At 52.3% G+C, this 25369-nt stretch overlaps 2 protein-coding genes and 1 long non-coding RNA gene across 3 annotated transcripts in view; all 3 read left to right on the top strand.

Annotated features, from left to right (window-relative positions):
• LOC115189569 (probable JmjC domain-containing histone demethylation protein 2C) overlaps nt 1–25369 on the top strand; it is a 52414-nt gene that overhangs the window by 10977 nt on the left and 16068 nt on the right. The window lies entirely within an intron of this gene.
• Nucleotides 2875–5155, top strand: LOC115189555 (uncharacterized). The gene is made up of 2 exons (XM_029748180.1): nt 2875–4255; nt 4292–5155. Exons 1-2 carry the CDS (start codon nt 3813–3815, stop codon nt 4467–4469), a joined length of 621 nt encoding a protein of 206 aa, XP_029604040.1. The 5' UTR covers nt 2875–3812; the 3' UTR covers nt 4470–5155.
• On the top strand, nt 6509–7037 carry LOC115189559 (uncharacterized). Its single transcript, XR_003876947.1, has 2 exons — nt 6509–6858; nt 6899–7037. It is a non-coding gene; the product is annotated as an uncharacterized LOC115189559 (long non-coding RNA).

Genomic DNA, 25369 nt, shown 5'->3' with positions numbered 1-25369 from the left:
ACACACCACCCCTTTCAAGAGGACAACACACCACCCCTTTCAAGAGGACAACACACTCCACCCCTTTCAATAGGACAACACACCTCCACCCCTTTCAATAGGACAACACACCTCCACCCCTTTCAATAGGACAACACACCTCCACCCCTTTCAATAGGACAACACACCTCCACCCCTTTCAATAGGACAACACACTCCACCACCCCTTTCAATAGGACAACACACTCCACCCCCCCTTTCAATAGGACAACACTCCACCCCCCCTTTCAATAGGACAACACACTCCACCCCCCCTTTCAATAGGACAACACACTCCACCACCCCTTTCAATAGGACAACACACTCCACCCCTTTCAATAGGACAACACACTCCACCCCTTTCAATAGGACAACACTCCACCACCCCTTTCAATAGGACAACACACCACCACCCCTTTCAATAGGACAACACTCCACCCCCCCTTTCAATAGGACAACACACCACCACCCCTTTCAATAGGACAACACTCCACCCCCCCTTTCAATAGGACAACACTCCACCCCCCCTTTCAATAGGACAACACTCCACCCCCCCTTTCAATAGGACAACACTCCACCCCCCCTTTCAATAGGACAACACACCACCACCCCTTTCAATAGGACAACACTCCACCCCCCCTTTCAATAGGACAACACTCCACCCCCCCTTTCAATAGGACAACACACTCCACCCCTTTCAATAGGACAACACACTCCACCCCTTTCAATAGGACAACACTCCACCCCCCCTTTCAATAGGACAACACTCCACCACCCCTTTCAATAGGACAACACTCCACCCCCCCTTTCAATAGGACAACACTCCACCACCCCTTTCAATAGGACAACACTCCACCCCCCCTTTCAATAGGACAACACACCTCCACCCCTTTCAATAGGACAACACACCTCCACCCCTTTCAATAGGACAACACTCCACCACCCCTTTCAATAGGACAACACTCCACCACCCCTTTCAATAGGACAACACACCTCCACCCCTTTCAATAGGACAACACACTCCACCCCTTTCAATAGGACAACACTCCTCCACCCCTTTCAATAGGACAACACTCCACCCCCCCTTTCAATAGGACAACACTCCACCCCCCCTTTCAATAGGACAACACACTCCACCCCTTTCAATAGGACAACACACCTCCACCCCTTTCAATAGGACAACACACCTCCACCCCTTTCAATAGGACAACACTCCACCACCCCTTTCAATAGGACAACACACCTCCACCCCTTTCAATAGGACAACACTCCACCCCCCCTTTCAATAGGACAACACACTCCACCACCCCTTTCAATAGGAAGCTGGACCTACCTGTTCCCGCTTTCTCTCATTGTGCTATTTACTAACAAACACGTGACTGGCCCAGCTGTTCTGGGGAACTATGGGAAGCTTCATAATGTGACTGGCCCAACTGTTCTGGGGAACTATGGGAAGCTTCATAATGTAACATAATGTGACTGGCCCAGCTGTTCTGGGGAACTATGGGAAGCTTCATAATGTGACTGGCCCAGCTGTTCTGGGGAACTATGGGAAGCTTCATAATGTAACATAATGTGACTGGCCCAGCTGTTCTGGGGAACTATGGGAAGCTTCATAATGTGACTGGCCCAACTCTTCTGGGGAACTATGGGAAGCTTCATAATGTAACATAATGTGACTGGCCCAGCTGTTCTGGGGAACTATGGGAAGCTTCATAATGTAACATAATGTGACTGGCCCAGCTGTTCTGGGGAACTATGGGAAGCTTCATAATGTAACATAACGTGACTGGCCCAGCTGTTCTGGGGAACTATGGGAAGCTTCTTAATGTGACTGGCCCAGCTGTTCTGGGGAACTATGGGAAGCTTCATAATGTGACTGGCCCAGCTGTTCTGGGGAACTATGGGAAGCTTCATAATGTAACATAATGTGAAATGAGGAATGTGATCTACTTTATCTCCTAACCTATTACACAAGTTGAATGCAGGTATTTCCTTAAAGCAGCTACAAAAATGTTAATCGTTTTGATGTCATTTTTAATCCTGTAGCGATTTCTAAACAAACCCTAGTATATGGTGTGTATTCTGAAAGCAGCCCTGGCCTACTTTTAAAGTTCACACACACAGATCACTAAAGTCTATTGTGTTTTCTCTCTTGTCGTCATGTTTACTGTGGCGTCCTGAAGGTTATCTAGCCTGAAGGATCCTGGACTAGACATCTGGAACAACAAGTGGCCCTTTTACATTTTAGAGCTCAAGGTTTGTTCTCTGGTGTGAAACAGAATGATTTGTTTGGAGCTCGGGAACGCTGGCAGTGTTCTATGGGTTCCGTCGATGGGTTCCAGACAGCGGAGGGGAAACTTGACCGTTAACAGATGTTTGAGCCTGAGCCAATGAGCCGCAGTGTGATCTGTAACCCAGAAAAGGGCAGCTTTTCTCCTTGTTGTGGACGATCACTCACTGAGGAGAAGAGCCCTATTTCCCACTAGTGGGCCTATGGAACCTGGTCTAAAGTAGTGCTCTATATAGACAATAGGGTTCCATTTGAGACGGTATCCTTATCCTCCTCAGTGAGTAAACTTTTAGCTGGGTCTTGATATGGTATTATTGACTATTCAAATGAGCATAGTGCTTAATCAGTTTGTAACAGATAAAAACAAATAAAACACGGTTATTATTATTATTATTATTTTTTTTTACCTTTATTTAACCAGGTAGGCAAGTTGAGAACAAGTTCTCATTTACAATTGCGACCTGGCCAAGATAAAGCAAAGCAGTTCGACAACATACAAAAACACAGAGTTACACATGGAGTAAAACAACATACAATCAGTAGAAAAAATAAGACTATATACAATGTGAGCAAATGATGTGAGATAAGGGAGGTAAAGGCAAATTACTGAAGCACATCCCAGATATTCTCCTGCAAATATCACTGCACAACGGGGTTTGCCTGACAATGTACTGCCTGCAATTTATGGTGTGTGTGTGTGTGTGTGTGTGTGTGTGTGTGTGTGTGTGTGTGTGTGTGTGTGTGTGTGTGTGTGTGTGGTGGAGATGCCCGCCTCGCGTCCCGAGGGAGATGGGATGCTTCTGGTCTCCATTGAAGGATGTAACCAACACAGCACGTGATTTAAAGGCTTGTTTCTGCTGGGAAAAAGAAAACAGACCCGTATTCAGCCATGTCCTGCTTATTGTTTCAGCACAGCAAAAGATACTGGTCTGTATATTGTTTCAACACAGCAAAAGATACGGGTCTGTTATTGTTTCAGCACAGCAAAAGATACGGGTCTGTAAATTGTTTCAGCACAGCAAAAGATACGGGTCTGTAAATTGTTTCAGCACAGCAAGAGATACGGGTCTGTAAATTGTTTCAGCACAGTAAAAGATACGGGTCTGTAAATTGTTTCAGCACAGCAAAAGATACTGGTCTGTTATTGTTTCAGCACAGCAAAAGATACGGGTCTGTAAATTGTTTCAGCACAGCAAAAGATACTGGTCTGTTATTGTTTCAGCACAGCAAAAGATTTCAATGATGAAGAGTGTGAATAGCGTTATATCCCTTCCATAATTGCTACGTCTCTGAAATAATAAACCATGAATTATCATAACTGGAAAAGCCATGGGCCTAGATCTGGAGAAGCACAATGAAAGATGAGTGTAAGTAGAGAAGGACTAGAGGCTGAAACACAGAGCTGTATTACCAGTAAGATCCTCTTAGCTACGTCAGAGAACAAGGGAACGTATAGAGTTACATTTACATTACATTTACACACGTTGTAGGGAGGTTTATCATGGAGGAGGACCTGCCGCACGTAGGGAGGTTTACCATGGAGGAGGACCTGCCGCACGTAGGGAGGTTTACCATGGAGGAGGACCTGCCGCACGTAGGGAGGTTTACCATGGAGGACCTGCCGCACGTTGTAGGGAGGTTTACCATGGAGGAGGACCTGCCACACGTTGTAGGGAGGTTTACCATGGAGGAGGACCTGCCACACGTTGTAGGGAGGTTTACCATGGAGGAGGACCTGCCACACGTTGTAGGGAGGTTTACCATGGAGGAGGACCTGCCACACGTAGGGAGGTTTACCATGGAGGAGGACCTGCCACACGTTGTAGAGAGGTTTACCATGGAGGAGGACCTGCCACACGTAGGGAGCTTTACCATGGAGGAGGACCTGCCACACGTTGTAGGGAGGTTTACCATGGAGGAGGACCTGCCACACGTTGTAGGGAGGTTTACCATGGAGGAGGACCTGCCACACGTAGGGAGGTTTACCATGGAGGACCTTGTTGTAGGGAGGTTTACCATGGAGGAGGACCTTGTTGTAGGGAGGTTTACCATGGAGGAGGACCTTGTTGTGGGGAGCTTTACCATGGAGGAGGACCTTGTTGTAGGGAGCTTTACCATGGAGGAGGACCTTGTTGTAGGGAGGAGAACAACGAACTAGAACCACCATGCAAATCACTCCTGTTTTTTATTTTTTCATTTCCAACATGGCTGCCTATACAATGGTCATGTCTGAATAAGCAGAAAGGCCTAGCGTCACAAAATCCAAGGTAGATGGCAAAGAGTTGTTATTTTTGAATAAATCTGACTGTCCACAAAGTGAGGATGGACTTCACTACACCATGTCTGTGATTTCTCAGAGACCAGTGGAATTGTTGAGAGAGAGAGAATGTTCTAATTTCTCTAATTTTGCATATTGGCCTTTGCATGGCTACTTGGCTAACACAGAAAGAGGTTTACAGTTTAGTGACCTCTGAATGATTTCCTGTGCTGACTGACTCACTGACAGTGTTTTTACATACCATGTGTTGATCAACAGAATAGATATGGTAAGGTTGGATGTATCCCACAGTCATATGGTAATAACATCCCAGCTTCATAGTTACTCACTGCTGTTTATTCAGCTTCATGCAGCTACATACCACCTTCAGCTTTTACACCACACTTCATCTGCATCTAGTAGGAGGATTGTTTGCACAACAACCAAGGAAATGAAACAGACTTGGTTATGACATTATATTTGGAGGCCTGGCAGGCAGCTGAGGCTGTGAGTTATCACGGGACCAGACCGTACCAGATGGCACAATGGATGTGTCTGGAGATCACTGAAGGCCGTCTTAGTGGGAAGGAGAATAGAGCAGACATGGATGCTGGGAAGAGAGTGGGACATGGTTGGGAACAGAGAGGACCTGTGTTCTCTGGGTTCAGCAGAGAGACAGGAAAGGGACCTGGCTGTGTTCTCTGGGTTCAGGAGAGAGAGAGACAGGAAGGGGACCTGGCTGTGTTCTCTGGGTTCAGCAGAAAGAGAGACAGGAAAGGGACCTGGCTGTGTTCTCTGGGTTCAGCAGAGAGAGAGACAGGAAAGGGACCTGGCTGTGTTCTCTGGGTTCAGCAGAGAGAGAGAGACAGGAAAGGGACCTGGCTGTGTTCTCTGGGTTCAGCAGAGAGAGAGACAGGATAGGGACCTGGCTGTGTTCTCTGGGTTCAGCAGAGAGAGAGACAGGATAGGGACCTGGCTGTGTTCTCTGGGTTCAGCAGAGAGAGAGAGACAGGAAAGGGACCTGGCTGTGTTCTCTGGGTTCAGCAGAGAGAGAGACAGGAAAGGGACCTGGCTGTGTTCTCTGGGTTCAGCAGAGAGAGAGAAAGGGACCTGGCTGTGTTCTCTGGGTTCAGCAGAGAGAGAGAAAGGGAAGGGACCTGGCTGTGTTCTCTGGGTTCAGCAGAGAGAGAGACAGGAAAGGGACCTGGCTGTGTTCTCTGGGTTCAGCAGGGAAGAGACAGGAAAGGGACCTGGCTGTGTTCTCTGGGTTCAGCAGAGAGAGAGACAGGAAAGGGACCTGGCTGTGTTCTCTGGGTTCAGCAGGGAAGAGACAGGAAACGGACCTGGCTGTGTTCTCTGGGTTCAGCAGAGAGAGAGACAGGAAAGGGACCTGGCTGTGTTCTCTGGGTTCAGCAGAGAGAGAGACAGGAAGGGGACCTGGCTGTGTTCTCTGGGTTCAGCAGAGAGAGAGAGAGAGACAGGAAGGGAACCTGGCTGTGTTCTCTGGGTTCAGCAGAGAGAGAGAGACAGGAAAGCGACCTGGCTGTGTTCTCTGGGTTCAGCAGAGAGAGAGAGACAGGAAAGCGACCTGGCTGTGTTCTCTGGGTTCAGCAGAGAGAGAGAGACAGGAAAGCGACCTGGCTGTGTTCTCTGGGTTCAGCAGAGAGAGAGAGACAGGAAAGCGACCTGGCTGTGTTCTCTGGGTTCAGCAGAGAGAGAGAGACAGGAAAGCGACCTGGCTGTGTTCTCTGGGTTCAGCAGAGAGAGAGAGACAGGAAAGCGACCTGGCTGTGTTCTCTGGGTTCAGGAAAGACAGTTGTTCCTCTCTGCTGGGAGGTGGCGGTAGGGCTGTCTGTAGGTCACTACCATGACAGTTGTTCCTCCCTGCTGGGAGGTGGCGGTAGGGCTGTCTGTAGGTTCCTCTCTGCTGGGAGGTGGCGGTAGGGCTGTCTGTAGGTTCCTCCCTGCTGGGAGGTGGCGGTAGGGCTGTCTGTAGGTCACTACCGTGACAGTTGTTCCTCCCTGCTGGGAGGTGGCGGTAGGGCTGTCTGTAGGTTCCTCCCTGCTGGGAGGTGGCGGTAGGGCTGTCTGTAGGTTCCTCCCTGCTGGGAGGTGGCGGTAGGGCTGTCTGTAGGTTCCTCCCTGCTGGGAGGTGGCGGTAGGGCTGTCTGTAGGTTCCTCCCTGCTGGGAGGTGGCGGTAGGGCTGTCTGTAGGTCACTACCGTGACAGTTGTTCCTCCCTGCTGGGAGGTGGCGGTAGGGCTGTCTGTAGGTTCCTCCCTGCTGGGAGGTGGCGGTAGGGCTGTCTGTAGGTTCCTCCCTGCTGGGAGGTGGCGGTAGGCCTGTCTGTAGGTCACTACCATGACAGACTGTAGTATCTATCAACATGACTAGGATTCTGCTGGGATATTTCTGTTGTGTGAACAGAAATGGTTTAGGCCCACTTTTAGTTTTTTTAGTTTCCCTCCAGTTGAAAATAAAAGTAGGATCAGAGATTGTTCTAGAAATAGGGCTGAACAATCTGAACATGAATGATCAGTTTCTCCTCTGATCTCTAACCCAGGGGTTGCATCATTGCCCCAGAGAAACACTCCTCCTCACTCTTCCCTTTGAAGTAGTGCTGGGTGAAGATGTTTCAGCGTTGGATTCCTCTAATGAATGGTAGTTTATTTTCCTCAGCTTTATCTGGTGCAGCAGCAGTGGGAAAGGGGATTTCTGCTGGCTCAGCCTCACATCCTGTCTGAGTCTCATCTGGAACTCTGTTTACTTTTGCAGTAACCAGTCCTCCTTCCTTCTCTCCCAGGGGGGCTGGAGCAGGGGCCTGGCTAGGGGGGCTGGAGCAGGGGCCTGGCTAGGGGGGCTGGAGCAGGGGCCTGGCTAGGGGGGCTGGAGCAGGGGCCTGGCTAGGGGGGGGCTGGAGCAGGGGCCTGGGCTTGGGGGGGGGGGGGGGGGGGTGTGAGGTAGTGGGTGAGGTAGTGGGTGAGGTAGTGGGTGGAGTTTGAGTGGGGGGGGGCTGGAGCGGGGGGGCCTGGGTAGGGGGGGCTGGAGCAGGGGCCTGGGTAGGGGGGGGCTGGAGCAGGGGCCTGGGCGGGGGGGGCCTGGCCAGAGCGGAGTGTGTCAGTGCGGTTTCATCCAAGCGTGGGGGACAAACTGAAAAGGCCTCTTGTGCTGCAATGTGGTCTGGTCCTGGAAGGCTGGATTGTGGAGCTCGTCTCATGCTGCTTTCATTAGCCATATTGCTGTAGCTAGCAGCAGAGAGGGAGAGGTAGTGGAGGAGGGAGAGGTAGTGGGGGGAGAGGTAGTGGAGGAGGGAGAGGTAGTGGGGGGAGAGGTAGTGGGGGGAGAGGTAGTGGAGGGAGAGGTAGTGGAGGGTGAGGTAGTGGAGGGAGAGGTAGTCGAGGGTGAGGTAGTGGGGCGAGGTGGAGGGAGAGGTAGTGAGAAGAGGGAGAGGGGGCAGTGAAGTAGTGGGGTTCCCACAGTGAGCAGCATGGGGCCCCTGTAGCCTCTGGTTCAGCCCGGCCGAACCTCACCACCACTCCCAGAGGCCTCCTCTTCAACCCACCCACTCTCTTCCCACCTCTCATCTCGCTCTCCTGGCTGGATGAGGGATGTTTTCCTGTCTCGCTTTCCCTCCTCCACTTCTTCTTTCTCCCTCCCCCCCACCGCCGCCCTCCTCTAAAATGTGAATGACTGGCTCTTCCTTTCTCTTTCTCCCTCCCACTTCCCCCCTGTAGAATGTGACTGCGGGGTCTGTGTTTACAGCTTCCTGAGCGTAATTCTTTCCCTCCTTTTTAAGTCTGACCTGCTGAACTCTGAGGTCAGGCTGTGTTAGTCATTCCCTGGTGGAACCTGTCCCATTGTACATTTTAGTATGGGCGTTCTGTTTCATTTACTTCCTAATTATCCTGCACAGCTCCTCAAGGCCTGAATGAAATATTGAATGGCTGCGTATAGAATGAGAGTTCTGCTGTTTCAACCCTGTTGCTGAGAGAATGAGGGTTCTGCGGTTTCAACCCTGTTGCTGAGAGAATGAGGGTTCTGCGGTTTCAACCCTGTTGCTGAGAGAATGAGGGTTCTGCGGTTTCAACCCTGTTGCTGAGAGAATGAGGGTTCTGCTGTTTCAACCCTGTTGCTGAGAGAATGAGGGTTCTGCTGTTTCAACCCTACTGCTGAGAGAATGAGGGTTCTGCTGTTTCAACCCTACTGCTGAGAGAATGAGGTTTCTGCTGTTTCAACCCTGTTGCTGAGAGAATGAGGGTTCTGCTGTTTCAACCCTGTTGCCGAGAGAATGAGGGTTCTGCTGTTTCAACCCTGTTGCTGAGAGAATGAGTGTTCTGCTGTTTCAACCCTGTTGCTGAGAGAATGAGGGATCTGCTGTTTCAACCCTGTTGCTGAGAGAATGAGGGATCTGCTGTTTCAACCCTGTTGCTGAGAGAATGAGGGTTCTGCTGGGTCACAGTAGACTGAGTAATGTGAATGCCTTCTTCACCTGAGATGATATCCTGCATAGGACAGTATAGGATTTGGAGTCTGTAGGGCAGCGGGCCCCTCTAGGTGGAATCTGTAGGGCGGCGGGCCCCTCTAGGTGGAATCTGTAGGGCGGCGGGCCCCTCTAGGTGGAATCTGTTGGGCAGCGGGCCCCTCTAGGTGGAGTCTGTAGGGCAGCGGGCCCCTCTAGGTGGAGTCTGTAGGGCAGCGGGCCCCTCTAGGTGGAATCTGTAGGGCAGCGGGCCCCTCTAGGTGGAATCTGTAGGGCGGCGGGCCCCTCTAGGTGGAATCTGTAGGGCAGCGGGCCCCTCTAGGTGGAATCTGTAGGGCGGCGGGCCCCTCTAGGTGGAATCTGTAGGGCAGCGGGCCCCTCTAGGTGGAATCTGTAGGGCAGCGGGCCCCTCTAGGTGGAATCTGTAGGGCAGCAAAAGGAGTGCCATATAAGGAATAGGGCGCCGTCCTGGGATGCGTAATGAAGCCTCTGTCCTGGGATGCAGATCTTTGGTGTAATCCGGCCCTAAACAAAACCAAAAAAGCCTGAAAAGCCCCTGCTGTGTTTTAGTTTTGGCATCCAGACATGCTTATATCTTAGAACTTTCTCGAATGTTTTGGCTTGCTGTTTGCCTGTTTATTGAGTAACATGTCTGCTAGCAATTGACAAAGTTATTAGGGACTGCTTTAGATTAAAAATGTGTGTTCTCTGTGGGGTTATTGTGGGTTGGGAGAGTTTTCTGACACAGCAGAAACGTTGTTTCACTCGTCGAGTCTCAACACAGACTGTTTGTTTATCCTTCAAATAGCATCATGTTGATTCACTCTGCTCACTGTCACTGACGAACTAGGTCCATAAATACCATGATGTCAACTCTAAATGCATCTGCTCAGTGTTGTGATGTAGCCTCCTCCCTGGGGTTAGGAGGTAGCCTCCTCTCCTCCCTGGGGTTAGGAGGTAGCCTCCTCTCCTCCCTGGGGTTAGGAGGTAGCCTCCTCTCCTCCCTGGGGTTAGGAGGTAGCCTCCTCTCCTCCCTGGGGTTAGGAGGTAGCCTCCTCTCCTCCCTGGGGTTAGGAGGTAGCCTCCTCTCCTCCCTGGGGTTAGGAGGTAGCCTCCTCTCCTCCCTGGGGTTAGGAGGTAGCCTCCTCTCCTCCCTGGGGTTAGGAGGTAGCCTCCTCTCCTCCCTGGGGTTAGGAGGTAGCCTCCTCTCCTCCCTGGGGTTAGGAGGTAGCCTCCTCTCCTCCCTGGGGTTAGGAGGTAGCCTCCTCTCCTCCCTGGGGTTAGGAGGTAGCCTCCTCTCCTCCCTGGGGTTAGGAGGTAGCCTCCTCTCCTCCCTGGGGTTAGGAGGTAGCCTCCTCTCCTCCCTGGGGTTAGGAGGTAGCCTCCTCTCCTCCCTGGGGTTAGGAGGTAGCCTCCTCCCCTCCCTGGGGTTAGGAGGTAGCCTCCTCCCCTCCCTGGGGTTAGGAGGTAGCCTCCTCCCCTCCCTCGGGTTAGGAGGTAGCCTCCCCCCTCCCTGGGGTTAGGAGGTAGCCTCCTCCCCTCCCTGGGGTTAGGAGGTAGCCTCCTCCCCTCCCTGGGGTTAGGAGGTAGCCTCCTCCCCTCCCTGGGGTTAGGAGGTAGCCTCCTCCCCTCCCTGGGGTTAGGAGGTAGCCTCCTCTCCTCCCTGGGGTTAGGAGGTTGCCTCCTCTCCTCCCTGGGGTTAGGAGGTTGCCTCCTCTCCTCCCTGGGGTTAGGAGGTTGCCTCCTCTCCTCCCTGGGGTTAGGAGGTAGCCTCCTCTCCTCCCTGGGGTTAGGCGGTAGCCTCCTCCCCTCCCTGGGGTTAGGAGGTAGCCTCCTCCCCTCCCTGGGGTTAGGAGGTAGCCTCCTCTCCTCCCTGGGGTTAGGAGGTAGCCTCCTCAGGTTTATTTCTGAAGAAGAAAACATGCCCTGTAATTGTGAAACAACCTTCTCATATTTGGTGTACTAAAATAGTCTGGAGTTCCTCTGCTGTAAACAGACATGATGTAATTAACCTGTATTTAACATGTGTTTAATGATTTCAGAAAGTTAAATCCATCTAGATAGTACAACTGAACAGGATTGTGTGTGAATTTTAGTTTTTCTTATTTGTTCAGTCGCACTCAAAATGGATTGTAGTCGAGTATGACTACGACCGAGGCGTTGGACTAGTAACCTGAAAGGTTGCTTGATCGAATCCCTGAGCTGACAAGGTAAAAATCAGTCGTTCTGCCCCTGAACAAGGCAGTTAACCCACTGTTCCCCGGTAGGCCGTCATTGTAAATAAGAATTTGTTCTTAACTGACTTGCCGAGTTAAATAAAGATTAAATGCATTTAAAAAAGAAGCAACTCCAATGTGTGACAGCGTCTCGCTGCTTGACCTTGTCGTACCTCAGCCAATATGCCACAAATGATCCTGAATCAGAAAATCCTGTTTTCCATGATGTCAGGCAGCCACTGACCCTAAAGTGAACCAAAATACTTGTGCAGGGTGTGTTTTCTGAAATCTAATTCCCTGCATGGAGATGAACCCGGCTTGCTGGATGTGTATCCAACACGTCTGAACACCTTGTCTTATCCCCTGAACAATGGAATAGCTATCTAGTATTTGATAAGTGTCTGGTCTACATTTTATTACATTTACATTTACGTTTTAGTCATTTAGCAGATGCTCTTATCCAGAGCGACATACAGTAGTGAATGCAAACATTTCATACATTTTTTTACATTTTTTTTCAACGTACTGGTCCCCCGTGGGAATCGAACCCACAACCCTGGCGTTGCAAACACCATGCTCTACCAACTGAGCTACACGGGACCCGTTATTCTGACCCACACGGACTGAGTCTTCGTCGAAAGCACTTCTACATTGTCCAGGCGAGTGAGACCCGACTTAAGTCTCAGTTTAAGGAGAGATTTACATGATAAGGACAGGCAAGGCATTCACATCTTTCTCCACAGCTGAAAGACATTAAGTCTGAGCGGAGCTGGGGGGTTCAGAGGAAAGGGAAACGGTAACGCACGCTAATGCACGCTAATGCACGCCACTCAGCTGTACGGTCCAAGTAAAGGTCACAGAATGTCATGTCTTCTGGTCTTGAATTGGAAAACAACGCGACTACGGCTAAAAAAAGGTGGCAGTAGTATGGACGTCAGACACTACTAGACGGGAGCTACGGTATGGACGTCAGACACTACTAGACGGGAGCTACGGTATGGACGTCAGACACTACTAGACGGGAGCTACGGTATGGACGTCAGACACTACTAGACGGGAGCTACGGTATGGACGTCAGACACTACTAGACGGGAGCTACGGTATGGACGTCAGACACTACTAGACGGGAGCTACGGTATGAACGTCAGACACTACTAGACGGGAGCTACGGTATGGACGTCTACTAGACGGGAGATACGGTATGGACGTCTACTAGACGGGAGCTACGGTATGGACGTCAGACACTACTAGACGGGAGCTACGGTATGGACGTCTACTAGACGGGAGCTACGGTATGGACGTCAGACACTAGACGGGAGCTACGGTATGGACGTCAGACACTAGACGGGAGCTACGGTATGGACGTCAGACACTAGACGGGAGCTACGGTATGGACGTCAGACACTACTAGACGGGAGCTACGGTATGGACGTCTACTAGACGGGAGCTACGGTATGGACGTCTACTAGACGGGAGCTACGGTATGGACGTCTACTAGACGGGAGCTACGGTATGGACGTCAGACACCACTAGACGGGAGCTACGGTATGGACGTCAGACACCACTAGACGGGAGCTACGGTATGGACGTCAGACACCACTAGACGGGAGCTACGGTATGGACGTCAGACACCACTAGACGGGAGCTACGGTATGGACGTCAGACACCACTAGACGGGAGCTACGGTATGGACGTCAGACACCACTAGACGGGAGCTACGGTATGGACGTCTACTAGACGGGAGCTACGGTATGGACGTCAGACACTACTAGACGGGAGCTACGGTATGGACGTCAGACACCACTAGACGGGAGCTACGGTATGGACGTCAGACACTACTAGACGGGAGCTACGGTATGGACGTCAGACACCACTAGACGGGAGCTACGGTATGGACGTCAGACACTAGACGGGAGCCACGGTATGGACGTCAGACACTACTAGACGGGAGCTACGGTATGGACGTCAGACACTACTAGACGGGAGCTACGGTATGGACGTCAGACACTACTAGACGGGAGCTACGGTATGGACGTCAGACACTACTAGACGGGAGCTACGGTATGGACGTCAGACACTACTAGACGGGAGCTACGGTATGGACGTCAGACACTACTAGACGGGAGCTACGGTATGGACGTCTACTAGACGGGAGCTACGGTATGGACGTCTACTAGACGGGAGCTACGGTATGGACGTCTACTAGACGGGAGCTACGGTATGGACGTCTACTAGACGGGAGCTACGGTATGGACGTCTACTAGACGGGAGCTACGGTATGGACGTCAGACACTACTGGACGGGAGCTAAGGTATGGACGTCAGACACTACTGGACGGGAGCTACGGTGTGGACGTCAGACACTACTGGACGGGAGCTACGGTGTGGACGTCAGACACTACTAGACGGGAGCTACGGTGTGGACGTCAGACACTACTAGACGGGAGCTACGGTGTGGACGTCAGACACTACTAGACGGGAGCTACGGTGTGGACGTCAGACACTACTAGACGGGAGCTACGGTGTGGACGTCTACTAGACGGGAGCTACGGTATGGACGTCTACTAGACGGGAGCTACGGTATGGACGTCAGACACGACTAGACGGGAGCTACGGTATGGACGTCAGACACGACTAGACGGGAGCTACGGTATGGACGTCAGACACGACTAGACGGGAGCTACGGTATGGACGTCAGACACGACTAGACGGGAGCTACGGTATGGACGTCAGACACGACTAGACGGGAGCTACGGTATGGACGTCAGACACGACTAGACGGGAGCTACGGTATGGACGTCAGACACTACTAGACGGGAGCTACGGTATGGACGTCAGACACTACTAGACGGGAGCTACTGTATGGACGTCAGACACTACTAGACGGGAGCTACGGTATGGACGTCTACTAGACGGGAGCTACGGTATGGACGTCTACTAGACGGGAGCTACGGTATGGACGTCTACTAGACGGGAGCTACGGTATGGACGTCAGGCACCACTAGACGGGAGCTACGGTATGGACGTCAGGCACCACTAGACGGGAGCTACGGTATGGACGTCAGACACCACTAGACGGGAGCTACGGTATGGACGTCAGACACCACTAGACGGGAGCTACGGTATGGACGTCAGACACCACTAGACGGGAGCTACGGTATGGACGTCAGACACCACTAGACGGGAGCTACGGTATGGACGTCAGACACCACTAGACGGGAGCTACGGTATGGACGTCAGACACCACTAGACGGGAGCTACGGTATGGACCTCAGACACCACTAGACGGGAGCTACGGTATGGACGTCAGACACCACTAGACGGGAGCTACGGTATGGACGTCTACTAGACGGGAGCTACGGTATGGACGTCTACTAGACGGGAGCTACGGTATGGACGTCTACTAGACGGGAGCTACGGTATGGACGTCTACTAGACGGGAGCTACGGTATGGACGTCAGACACCACTAGACGGGAGCTACGGTATGGACGTCAGACACTAGACGGGAGCTACGGTATGGACGTCAGACACTACTAGACGGGAGCTACGGTATGGACGTCAGACACTACTAGACGGGAGCTACGGTATGGACGTCAGACGCTACTAGACGGGAGCTACGGTATGGACGTCAGACGCTACTAGACGGGAGCTACGGTATGGACGTCAGACGCTACTAGACGGGAGCTACGGTATGGACGTCAGACGCTACTAGACGGGAGCTACGGTATGGACGTCTACTAGACGGGAGCTACGGTATGGACGTCAGACACCACTAGACGGGAGCTACGGTATGGACGTCAGACACTACTGGACGGGAGCTACGGTATGGATGTCAGACACCACTAGACGGGAGCTACGGTATGGACGTCTACTAGACGGGAGCTACGGTATGGACGTCAGACACCACTAGACGGGAGCTACGGTATGGATGTCAGACACCACTAGACGGGAGCTACGGTATGGACGTCTACTAGACGGGAGCTACGGTATGGACGTCAGACACCACTAGACGGGAGCTACGGTATGGACGTCAGACACCACTAGACGGGAGCTACGGTATGGACGTCAGACACTACTAGACGGGAGCTACGGTATGGACGTCAGACACTACTAGACGGGAGCTACGGTATGGACGTCAGACACTACTAGACGGGAGCTACGGTATGGACGTCAGACGCTACTAGACGGGAGCTACGGTATGGACGTCAGACGCTACTAGACGGGAGCTACGGTATGGACGTCAGACGCTACTAGACGGGAGCTACGGTATGGACGTTTACTAGACGGGAGCTACGGTATGGACGTCAGACACTACTGGACGGGAGCTACGGTATGGACGTCAGACACTACTGGACGGGAGCTACGGTTTGGACGTCAGACACTACTGGACGGGAGCTACGGTGTGGACGTCAGACACTACTGGACGGGAGCTACGGTGTGGACGTCAGACACTACTGGACGGGAGCTACGGTGTGGACGTCAGACACTACTGGACGGGAGCTACGGTGTGGACGTCAGACACTACTGGACGGGAGCTACGGTGTGGACGTCAGACACTACTGGACGGGAGCTACGGTGTGGACGTCAGACACTACTAGACGGGAGCTACGGTGTGGACGTCAGACACTACTAGACGGGAGCTACGGTGTGGACGTCTACTAGACGGGAGCTACGGTATGGACGTCTACTAGACGGGAGCTACGGTATGGACGTCAGACACGACTAGACGGGAGCTACGGTATGGACGTCAGACACGACTAGACGGGAGCTACGGTATGGACGTCAGACACGACTAGACGGGAGCTACGGTATGGACGTCAGACACGACTAGACGGGAGCTACGGTATGGACGTCAGACACGACTAGACGGGAGCTACGGTATGGACGTCAGACACGACTAGACGGGAGCTACGGTATGGACGTCAGACACGACTAGACGGGAGCTACGGTATGGACGTCAGACACGACTAGACGGGAGCTACGGTATGGACCTCAGACACGACTAGACGGGAGCTACGGTATGGACGTCAGACACTACTAGACGGGAGCTACGGTATGGACGTCAGACACTACTAGACGGGAGCTACTGTATGGACGTCTACTAGACGGGAGCTACGGTATGGACGTCTACTAGACGGGAGCTACGGTATGGACGTCTACTAGACGGGAGCTACGGTATAGACGTCTACTAGACGGGAGCTACGGTATGGACGTCAGACACTACTAGATGGGAGCTACGGTATGGACGTCAGACACTACTAGACGGGAGCTACGGTATGGACGTCAGACACTACTAGACGGGAGCTACGGTATGGACGTCAGACACTACTAGACGGGAGCTACGGTATGGACGTCAGACACTACTAGACGGGAGCTAGTGGTCTGCTTCGCTAGGGGAGACGCGGCCTGCTTCGGCAGGGGAGACGCGGCCTGCTTCGGCAGGGGAGACGCGGCCTGCTTCGGCAGGGGAGACGCGGCCTGCTTCGGCAGGGGAGACGAGGCCTGCTTCGGCGCCTATACATTAAAGACGGCTATTTCTTAGACCTGAGGATGGTTTACAAGGTCTATCTTGGCCAGGCTTGTGTTGCTTTCACCAGGACAGTAGTGGTCCTCTTTATCAGATCTTGTATTCTATTCTCAGTGTTGCCTAGGCCTATATCTGCTGTGCTGTGCTGTGCTGTGGAATGGGAGATCTTGTCTGGGATCTTATTAATTTCTGAGTAATTAACACAACCTGAACGGCAGGTTGGAAACTCACCAGGCAGGCTGAGGCTACCCGGGGATTGGGTTTCAATATCGGCAACACTGGAACCTGCTTTCCCAGGGCGTTGGAGGATGGCGCTTTGACTTCTCAAACGCTGTTTCACATGTGGTTTAGTTTTCATGTTGCTGGTTACGGCTGCAGGGGTAGGCAGGCCGGCACGGAGACAGGCAGGCCGGCAGGGCGGCACGGAGACAGGCAGGCAGGCAGGCCGGCACGGAGACAGGCAGGCCGGCACGGAGACAGGCAGGCCGGCACGGAGACAGGCAGGCCGGCACGGAGACAGGCAGGCAGGCAGGGAGACAGGCAGGCCGGCACGGAGACAGGCAGGCAGGCAGGGCGGCACGGAGACAGGCAGGCCGGCACGGAGACAGGCAGGCCGGCACGGAGACAGGCAGGCCGGCACGGAGACAGGCAGGCAGGCAGGGCGGCACGGAGACAGGCAGGCCGCCAGACAGACAGCCGGTGAGACAGACAGACCGGCAGACAGGCGGTGAGACAGCCAGCCAGACAGTCGGTGAGACAGCCAGCCAGCCAGCCAGACAGTCGGTGAGACAGGCAGACAGCCAGACAGGTGGTGAGACAGGCAGGCACACAGCCAGCCAGGCAGACAGCCAGACAGGCGGTGAGACAGCCAGGCACACAGCCAGCCAGGCAGACAGCCAGACAGGCGGTGAGACAGCCAGCCAGACAGACAGGCACACAGCCAGCCAGGCAGACAGACAGGCGGTGAGACAGCCAGGCACACAGCCAGCCAGCCAGACAGCCAGGCGGTGAAGGCTACCACTCCCTCCACTTGTACCAGCCTGTTCTATTCCATAATGAACCTCTCCTGTCAGGGGGATCATCTGTCGTCAGACCGGCTCGAAAGCCAAATGTGTTCTTAAAGCAACACTAACCTAATCCAGGCCCTGCCTGGCGGGGATCACGTGTGTTCTCCAACAGAGGCCTGCTTTGTTCCCCAAGCAGCAGCCTCGTGTGGAACATTTGGACTTTTCTCTCCCCCCCCCGCTGCTAAATCTTTTGCATCTCTGCATGTTTGAGGCTAACCAATCACATGGCTAAATAGTAGGACTTCTTCCCGTGTGTTCGCTGGTCACTGAACTTTATTCAAGTCCAGATTCTCCATGTTGTAAATGTGTTTTGTTCTTGTTGTCCATTTTGGGATGTTCTCCTCTTCCAACCCGTCTGTCTTCTGAAGGGTTCTGTCTGTGTGCTGGAGGAGCTGGGAATGTTTCATCCAAACACAGAAATCCTCAGGTTGTTTTTCATGTGTGTTCGGGGCTTGCAGTGTAAAGACTTGGCCCGGGAAACTGTTTACTCTGCGTGTCTCTGAAGCGACTTGTTGTAAATTCCCCGGGCTAGAAGTTCTCTGCTAAGGTCCAAGGTCATGTTATGGTTGTAATTGGAGGGAAGGGAGGTGGACAGGAGATGGTGTAAACAGGACTGGTCTCAGCCTCAGACCGCCCTGCATTCTGATTTAATAGGCTGGCTGGGGCTCGCTGTCTTCAATCACGATGACTCCACTCCACTCCACCTACCTACCTACCTACCTCTACCTCACCTACCTACCTCCACCATCACACTCTACCTCACCTACCTACCTACCTACCTCTACCTCACCTACCTACCTCCACCATCACACTCTACCCCACCTACCTACCTACCTACCTCCACCATCACACTCTACCCCACCTACCTACCTACCTCCACCATCACACTCTACCCCACCTACCTACCTACCTACCTCCACCATCACACTCTACCCCACCTACCTACCTCCACCATCACACTCTACCCCACCTACCTACCTACCTACCTCCACCATCACACTCTACCCCACCTACCTACCTACCTACCTACCTACCTACCTACCTACCTACCTCCACCATCACACTCTACCCCACCTACCTACCTACCTACCTCCACCATCACACTCTACGCCACCTACCTACCTACCTCCACCATCACACTCTACCCCACCTACCTACCTCCACCATCACACTCTACCCCACCTACCTACCTCCACCATCACACTCTACCCCACCTACAGATGTTGGATCTTAATTTGACCTGTATTGTTGCAGCAATTGTAACTTTTAGTCCATAATGTTGTTTGATCAGTGGTTAGGCTATTAGCTTGTCAAAATGCCCTATATGTTGTGTTCATCTGGCAGAAAGAAGCAACAATTTCTGTCAGTCAGTGTGCCTAACGCTCCGCGCGGGTTGGGAGGCCTAACGCTCCGCGCGGGTTGGGAGGCCTAACGCTCCGCGCGGGTTGGGAGGCCTAACGCTCCGCGCGGGTTGGGAGGCCTAACGCTCCGCGCGGGGTGGGAGGCCTAACGCTCCGCGCGGAGGTGGGGTAGAGTGTGATGGTGGAGGTAGGCCCTAACGCTCGGGGCGGGAGGCCCTAACGCTCGGGGCGGGAGGCCCTAACGCTCGGGGCGGGAGGCCCTAACGCTCGGGGCGGGAGGCCCTAACGCTCGGGGCGGGAGGCCCTAACGCGCGGCGCGGGAGGCCCTAACGCGCGGCGCGGCGCGGGGCGGGAGGCCCTAACGCGCGGCGCGGGGCGGGGCGGGAGGCCCTAACGCGCGGCGCGGGGCGGGGCGGGAGGCCCTAACGCGCGGCGGGAGGCCTAGGCTGGTTGTCAGGTTGTCAACAGTATGAGTGGTCTGGTTTCTGCTGAATACAACAGGTGTAGTAGACCTCACAGTGAAATGCTGAATACAACAGGTGTAGTAGACCTCACAGTGAAATGCTGAATACAACAGGTGTAGTAGACCTCACAGTGAAATGCTGAATACAACAGGTGTAGTAGACCTCACAGTGAAATGCTGAATACAACAGGTGTAGTAGACCTCACAGTGAATGCTGAATACAACAGGTGTAGTAGACCTCACAGTGAAATGCTGAATACAACAGGTGTAGTAGTCCTCACAGTGAAATGCTGAATACAACAGGTGTAGTAGACCTCACAGTGAAATGCTGAATACAACAGGTGTAGTAGACCTCACAGTGAAATGCTGAATACAACAGGTGTAGTAGACCTCACAGTGAAATGCTGAATACAACAGGTGTAGTAGACCTCACAGTGAAATGCTGAATACAACAGGTGTAGTAGACCTCACAGTGAAATGCTGAATACAACAGGTGTAGTAGACCTCACAGTGAAATGCTGAATACAACAGGTGTAGTAGACCTCACAGTGAAATGCTGAATACAACAGGTGTAGTAGACCTCACAGTGAAATGCTGAATACAACAGGTGTAGTAGACCTCACAGTGAAATGCTGAATACAACAGGTGTAGTAGACCTCACAGTGAAATGCTGAATACAACAGGTGTAGTAGACCTCACAGTGAAATGCTGAATACAACAGGTGTAGTAGACCTCACAGTGAAATGCTGAATACAACAGGTGTAGTAGACCTCACAGTGAAATGCTGAATACAACAGGTGTAGTAGACCTCACAGTGAAATGCTGAATACAACAGGTGTAGTAGACCTCACAGTGAAATGCTGAATACAACAGGTGTAGTAGACCTCACAGTGAAATGCTGAATACAACAGGTGTAGTAGACCTCACAGTGAAATGCTGAATACAACAGGTGTAGTAGACCTCACAGTGAAATGCTGAATACAACAGGTGAAATGCTGAATACAACAGGTGTAGTAGACCTTACAGTGAAATGCTGAATACAACAGGTGTAGTAGACCATATAGTGAAATGCTGAATACAACAGGTGTAGTAGACCTCACAGTGAAATGCTGAATACAACAGGTGTAGTAGACCTTACAGTGAAATGCTGAATACAACAGGTGTAGTAGACCTTACAGTGAAATGCTGAATACAACAGGTGTAGTAGACCTCACAGTGAAATGCTGAATACAACAGGTGTAGTAGACCTCACAGTGAAATGCTGAATACAACAGGTGTAGTAGACCTCAGAGTGAAATGCTGAATACAACAGGTGTAGTAGACCTCACAGTGAAATGCTGAATACAACAGGTGTAGTAGACCTTACAGTGAAATGCTGAATACAACAGGTGTAGTAGACCTTACAGTGAAATGCTGAATACAACAGGTGTAGTAGACCTCACAGTGAAATGCTGAATACAACAGGTGTAGTAGACCTTACAGTGAAATGCTGAATACAACAGGTGTATTAGACCTTACAGTGAAATGCTTACTTACAGGCTCTAACCAATAGTGCAAAAAAGGTGTTAGTTGAACAATAGGTAAGTAAAGAAATAAAACAACAGTAAAAAGACAGGCTATATACAGTAGCGAGGCTATATACAGACACCAGTTAGTCAGGCTGATTGAGGTAGTATATAGATATGGTTAAAGTGACTATGCAGGTATGATGAACAGAGAGTAGCAGTAGAGTACATGGATACATGACATCACAGATGGCTGTGGAGAAAAGGCAGTTTCAGTTCATAAATATTTTCATGCCATTTTTCTGTCCAGGTCTATTTCACTGTATTTATCACGATGAGATTGTTCTCTCTCTGGGGTATAATTGGAGAGCAGTTCAGAGCCAGATACCCAAGGAGCCTGCTACTGAGAGAGAAACCAATCGCTTTGTTTCCTCGGGGGGTGAATCACTCATCATTTGTATTCTGAACATGGACACCAGTAACCTGCATCGCTGCCTAGTTACCACTTCTCCTACATAGTAACCGTCTCACTGAGGGAATGTGGACGTGGTGGTCGTGGTAACCGTCTCACCGAGGGAGGATGGACGTGGTGGTCGTGGTAACCGTCTCACCGAGGGAGGATGGACGTGGTGGTCGTGGTAACCGTCTCACCGAGGGAGGATGGACGTGGTGGTCGTGGTAACCGTCTCACCGAGGGAGGATGGACGTGGTGGTCGTGGTAACCGTCTCACCGAGGGAGGATGGACGTGGTGGTCGTGGTAACCGTCTCCCCGAGGGAGGATGGACGTGGTGGTCGTGGTAACCGTCTCACCGAGGGAGGATGGACGTGGTGGTCGTGGTAACCGTCTCACCGAGGGAGGATGGACGTGGTGGTCGTGGTAACCGTCTCACCGAGGGAGGATGGACGTGGTGGTCGTGGTAACCGTCTCACCGAGGGAGGATGGACGTGGTGGTCGTGGTAACCGTCTCACCGAGGGAGAATGGACGTGGTGGTCGTGGTAACCGTCTCACCGAGGGAGAATGGACGTGGTGGTCGTAGTAACCGTCTCACCGAGGGAGGATGGACGTGGTGGTCGTGGTAACCGTCTACTACGCTCCACCGCCTGGCGGGCCAGTCCTCACTGGAGAACTGCTGTATAATCAGAATATCTAATTAAACTGCTTTTTAACGACCCAGTGTGTTTGATGTGGGATTGAAACGTCCAGCTCTTCCAGTGCAGGCTGGGTAGCCATGCCTTAGACTAAGGCTGAGTGCCAAATGGCACCCTATTCCCTATATAGAACACTACTGTTGACCAGAGCCCTATTCCCTATATAGAGCACTACTGTTGACCAGAGCCCTATTCCCTATATAGAGCACTACTGTTGACCAGAGCCCTATTCCCTATATAGAACACTACTGTTGACCAGAGCCCTATTCCCTATATAGTGCACTACTGTTGACCAGGGCTAATAGGGAATATATATATATGTGTGTGTGTGTGTGTGTGTGTGTGTGAGAGACACGTCTGTAACACGGCCAAACCAGTCGTCAGTCCACTGCTGCCAGAGTTGTAATCATTCTGTGAGTCTGTGTTGATGATGAACCAGAACTATCAATGTGAAGTCCATATCACTGCAATTAACAGCAGTGATGTGTGGAACAGCATCCACTAGAAACACTGTATAATCCATTGGTATCAGAGGACCAGGGAGAAACTGTAGCTCTGTTTGTCCACCAAATACCACAAGGATTTCAGAGCTACTAGTTAAAAAAAACAGAAGACATTTTGTTTGTCTTTGAAAGTCTATTTTTCAAATCCTTCATGAGTGAGAGGCTAGTTTGGAGAGGCTAGTTTGGAGAGGCTAGTTTGGAGAGGCTAGTTTGGAGAGGCTAGTTTGGAGGGGCTAGTTTGGAGGGGCTAGTTTGGAGGGGCTAGTTTGGAGGGGCTAGTTTGGAGGGGCTAGTTTGGAGGGGCTAGTTTGGAGGGGCTAGTTTGGAGGGGCTAGTTTGGAGGGGCTAGTTTGGAGAGAGAGAACTCGTCACTCTGTCAGGCTCCTCTATGGGGGATGATCCTGCCCCCGTCTATCCTGACGCAGGGCTGGTGGTTGCTAGTGAGCCCACTGAAAGGACAGGGTGGAATCCCCAGTCACTGAGTCAACAGCCAGTCATCTGGCCCTGTCTGTCTACTGCTGCAGACCACTCTGTCCTGGACCCCTCTGGCAGCTGTTGGCATCCCATGCTCGGTCAGGTGGTGTCTCAGCCGGCTGGCTCAGGGAGGAAAGATGACATCCTGTCAAAGTAAATCGTTACAGGGCTGATGCTGCTCTTTCCTTTTAATGATCAGTCTGTAGGAGCACAGCTACTTCACTGCTGCATGCATGGTCCCCAAGGTCCTGTGGTGTGTACTGTGGGGAGGGAATGAGGACGGTCCTGTGGTGTGTACTGTGGGGAGGGAATGAGGAAGGTCCTGTGGTGTGGACTATGGGAAGGGAAGGAGGACGGTCCTGTGGTGTGTACTATGGGGAGGGAATGAGGACGGTCCTGTGGTGTGTACTATGGGGAGGGAAGGAGGACGGTCCTGTGGTGTGGACTATGGGGAGGGAATGAGGACGGTCCTGTGGTGTGTACTATGGGGAGGGAATGAGGACGGTCCTGTGGTGTGGACTATGGGGAGGGAATGAGGACGGTCCTGTGGTGTGGACTATGGGGAGGGAATGAGGACGGTCCTGTGCTGTGTACTATGGGGAGGGAATGAGGACGGTCCTGTGGTGTGTACTATGGGGAGGGAATGAGGACGGTCCTGTGGTGTGGACTATGGGGAGGGAATGAGGACGGTCCTGTGGTGTGTACTATGGGGAGGGAATGAGGACGGTCCTGTGGTGTGGACTATGGGAAGGGAATGAGGACGGTCCTGTGGTGTGGACTATGGGGAGGGAATGAGGACGGTCCTGTGGTGTGTACTATGGGGAGGGAATGAGGACGGTCCTGTGGTGTGGACTATGGGGAGGGAAGGAGGACGGTCCTGTGGTGTGGACTATGGGGAGGGAATGAGGACGGTCCTGTGGTGTGGACTATGGGGAGGGAAGGAGAACGGTCCTGTGGTGTGGACTATGGGAAGGGAATGAGGACGGTCCTGTGGTGTGGACTATGGGAAGGGAATGAGGACGGTCCTGTGGTGTGGACTATGGGAAGGGAATGAGGACGGTCCTGTGGTGTGTACTATGGGGAGGGAATGAGGACGGTCCTGTGGTGTGGACTATGGGGAGGGAATGAGGACGGTCCTGTGGTGTGTACTATGGGGAGGGAATGAGGACGGTCCTGTGGTGTGGACTATGGGGATGGGAAGGAGGACTGTCCTGTGGACTGTGGGGAGGGAAGGAGGACGGTCCTGTGGTGTGTACTGTGGGGAGGGAAGGAGGACGGTCCCGTGGGCTGTGGGGAGGGAAGGAGGACGGTCCTGTGGCGTTTTGTTTCCTGTCTGTCTGGGAGCTGGGAGTGCAGCTCGCCTGGCTGTGATAAAGGAACCCTTGTAGTGGTGCAGCCTGGATGCTTGAAATTCAGTCAAACTCAACACATCAGATCAGTTCTGTCTTCAATGGCAACCTAATCCCTATATAGTGCACTACTTTTAACTGGGCTCCCCCTTTCCCTCCAAAATAGGGAGTAGAGTGCTATTTGGGAAACAGCAGGGCTTACAACAGGGCTTACTGCAGGTTTCCTGTTAACAACAACACAGCGTAGTCTGAAGAGCTGTGTTGTGGGGGGGAGCAGAGAGAAGATAATGAAGAGAGAAGCTCTGATAAGGTATTACAGTCTGCTTTAATCAGCTGTGGGGTCAGCTCTCATCTCTCTACGGTGTCACATTGATGGCTTTATGAAGGTCCTTCTCTATTTGGAAATCCCTCTAGTCTCTCTCTCTCTCTCTCTCTCGCTTTCGGCTTTCTGCCTCGGGCTGTTTGTTTTTCCCTCCATTTCCCTCTCTTCCCCCCTTTAATGGGTGCACATGTGAGTTGAATTAGAGGGGGGGGGGGGCGTAAATCTGTTATAGACTGCTGGTGTTGGTTAGACTGTTAGACTGCTGGTGTTGGTTAGACTGCTGGTGTTGGTTAGACTGCTGGTGTTGGTTAGACTGCTGGTGTTGGTTAGACTGCTGGTGTTGGTTAGACTGTTAGACTGATATATACACACACTGCCTGGAT

Source organism: Salmo trutta, unplaced genomic scaffold (genome assembly GCF_901001165.1).
Source record: "Salmo trutta unplaced genomic scaffold, fSalTru1.1, whole genome shotgun sequence".
Classification (NCBI taxonomy): domain Eukaryota; kingdom Metazoa; phylum Chordata; class Actinopteri; order Salmoniformes; family Salmonidae; genus Salmo; species Salmo trutta.
Note: the sequence above shows the minus strand (reverse complement) of the source record. Positions and strands in the feature narration are given on the sequence as shown.

Excerpts from the sequence above, each read along its gene's own strand:
- LOC115189555 (XM_029748180.1), top strand. The coding sequence starts at position 3,813 with ATGGAGGAGGACCTGCCGCACGTAGGGAGGTTTACCATGGAGGAGGAC. Across the intron at positions 4,256-4,291 it reads CTGCCACACGTTGTAGGGAG|GTTTACCATGGAGGACCTTG; the intron begins GTTTACCATGGA and ends ACACGTAGGGAG.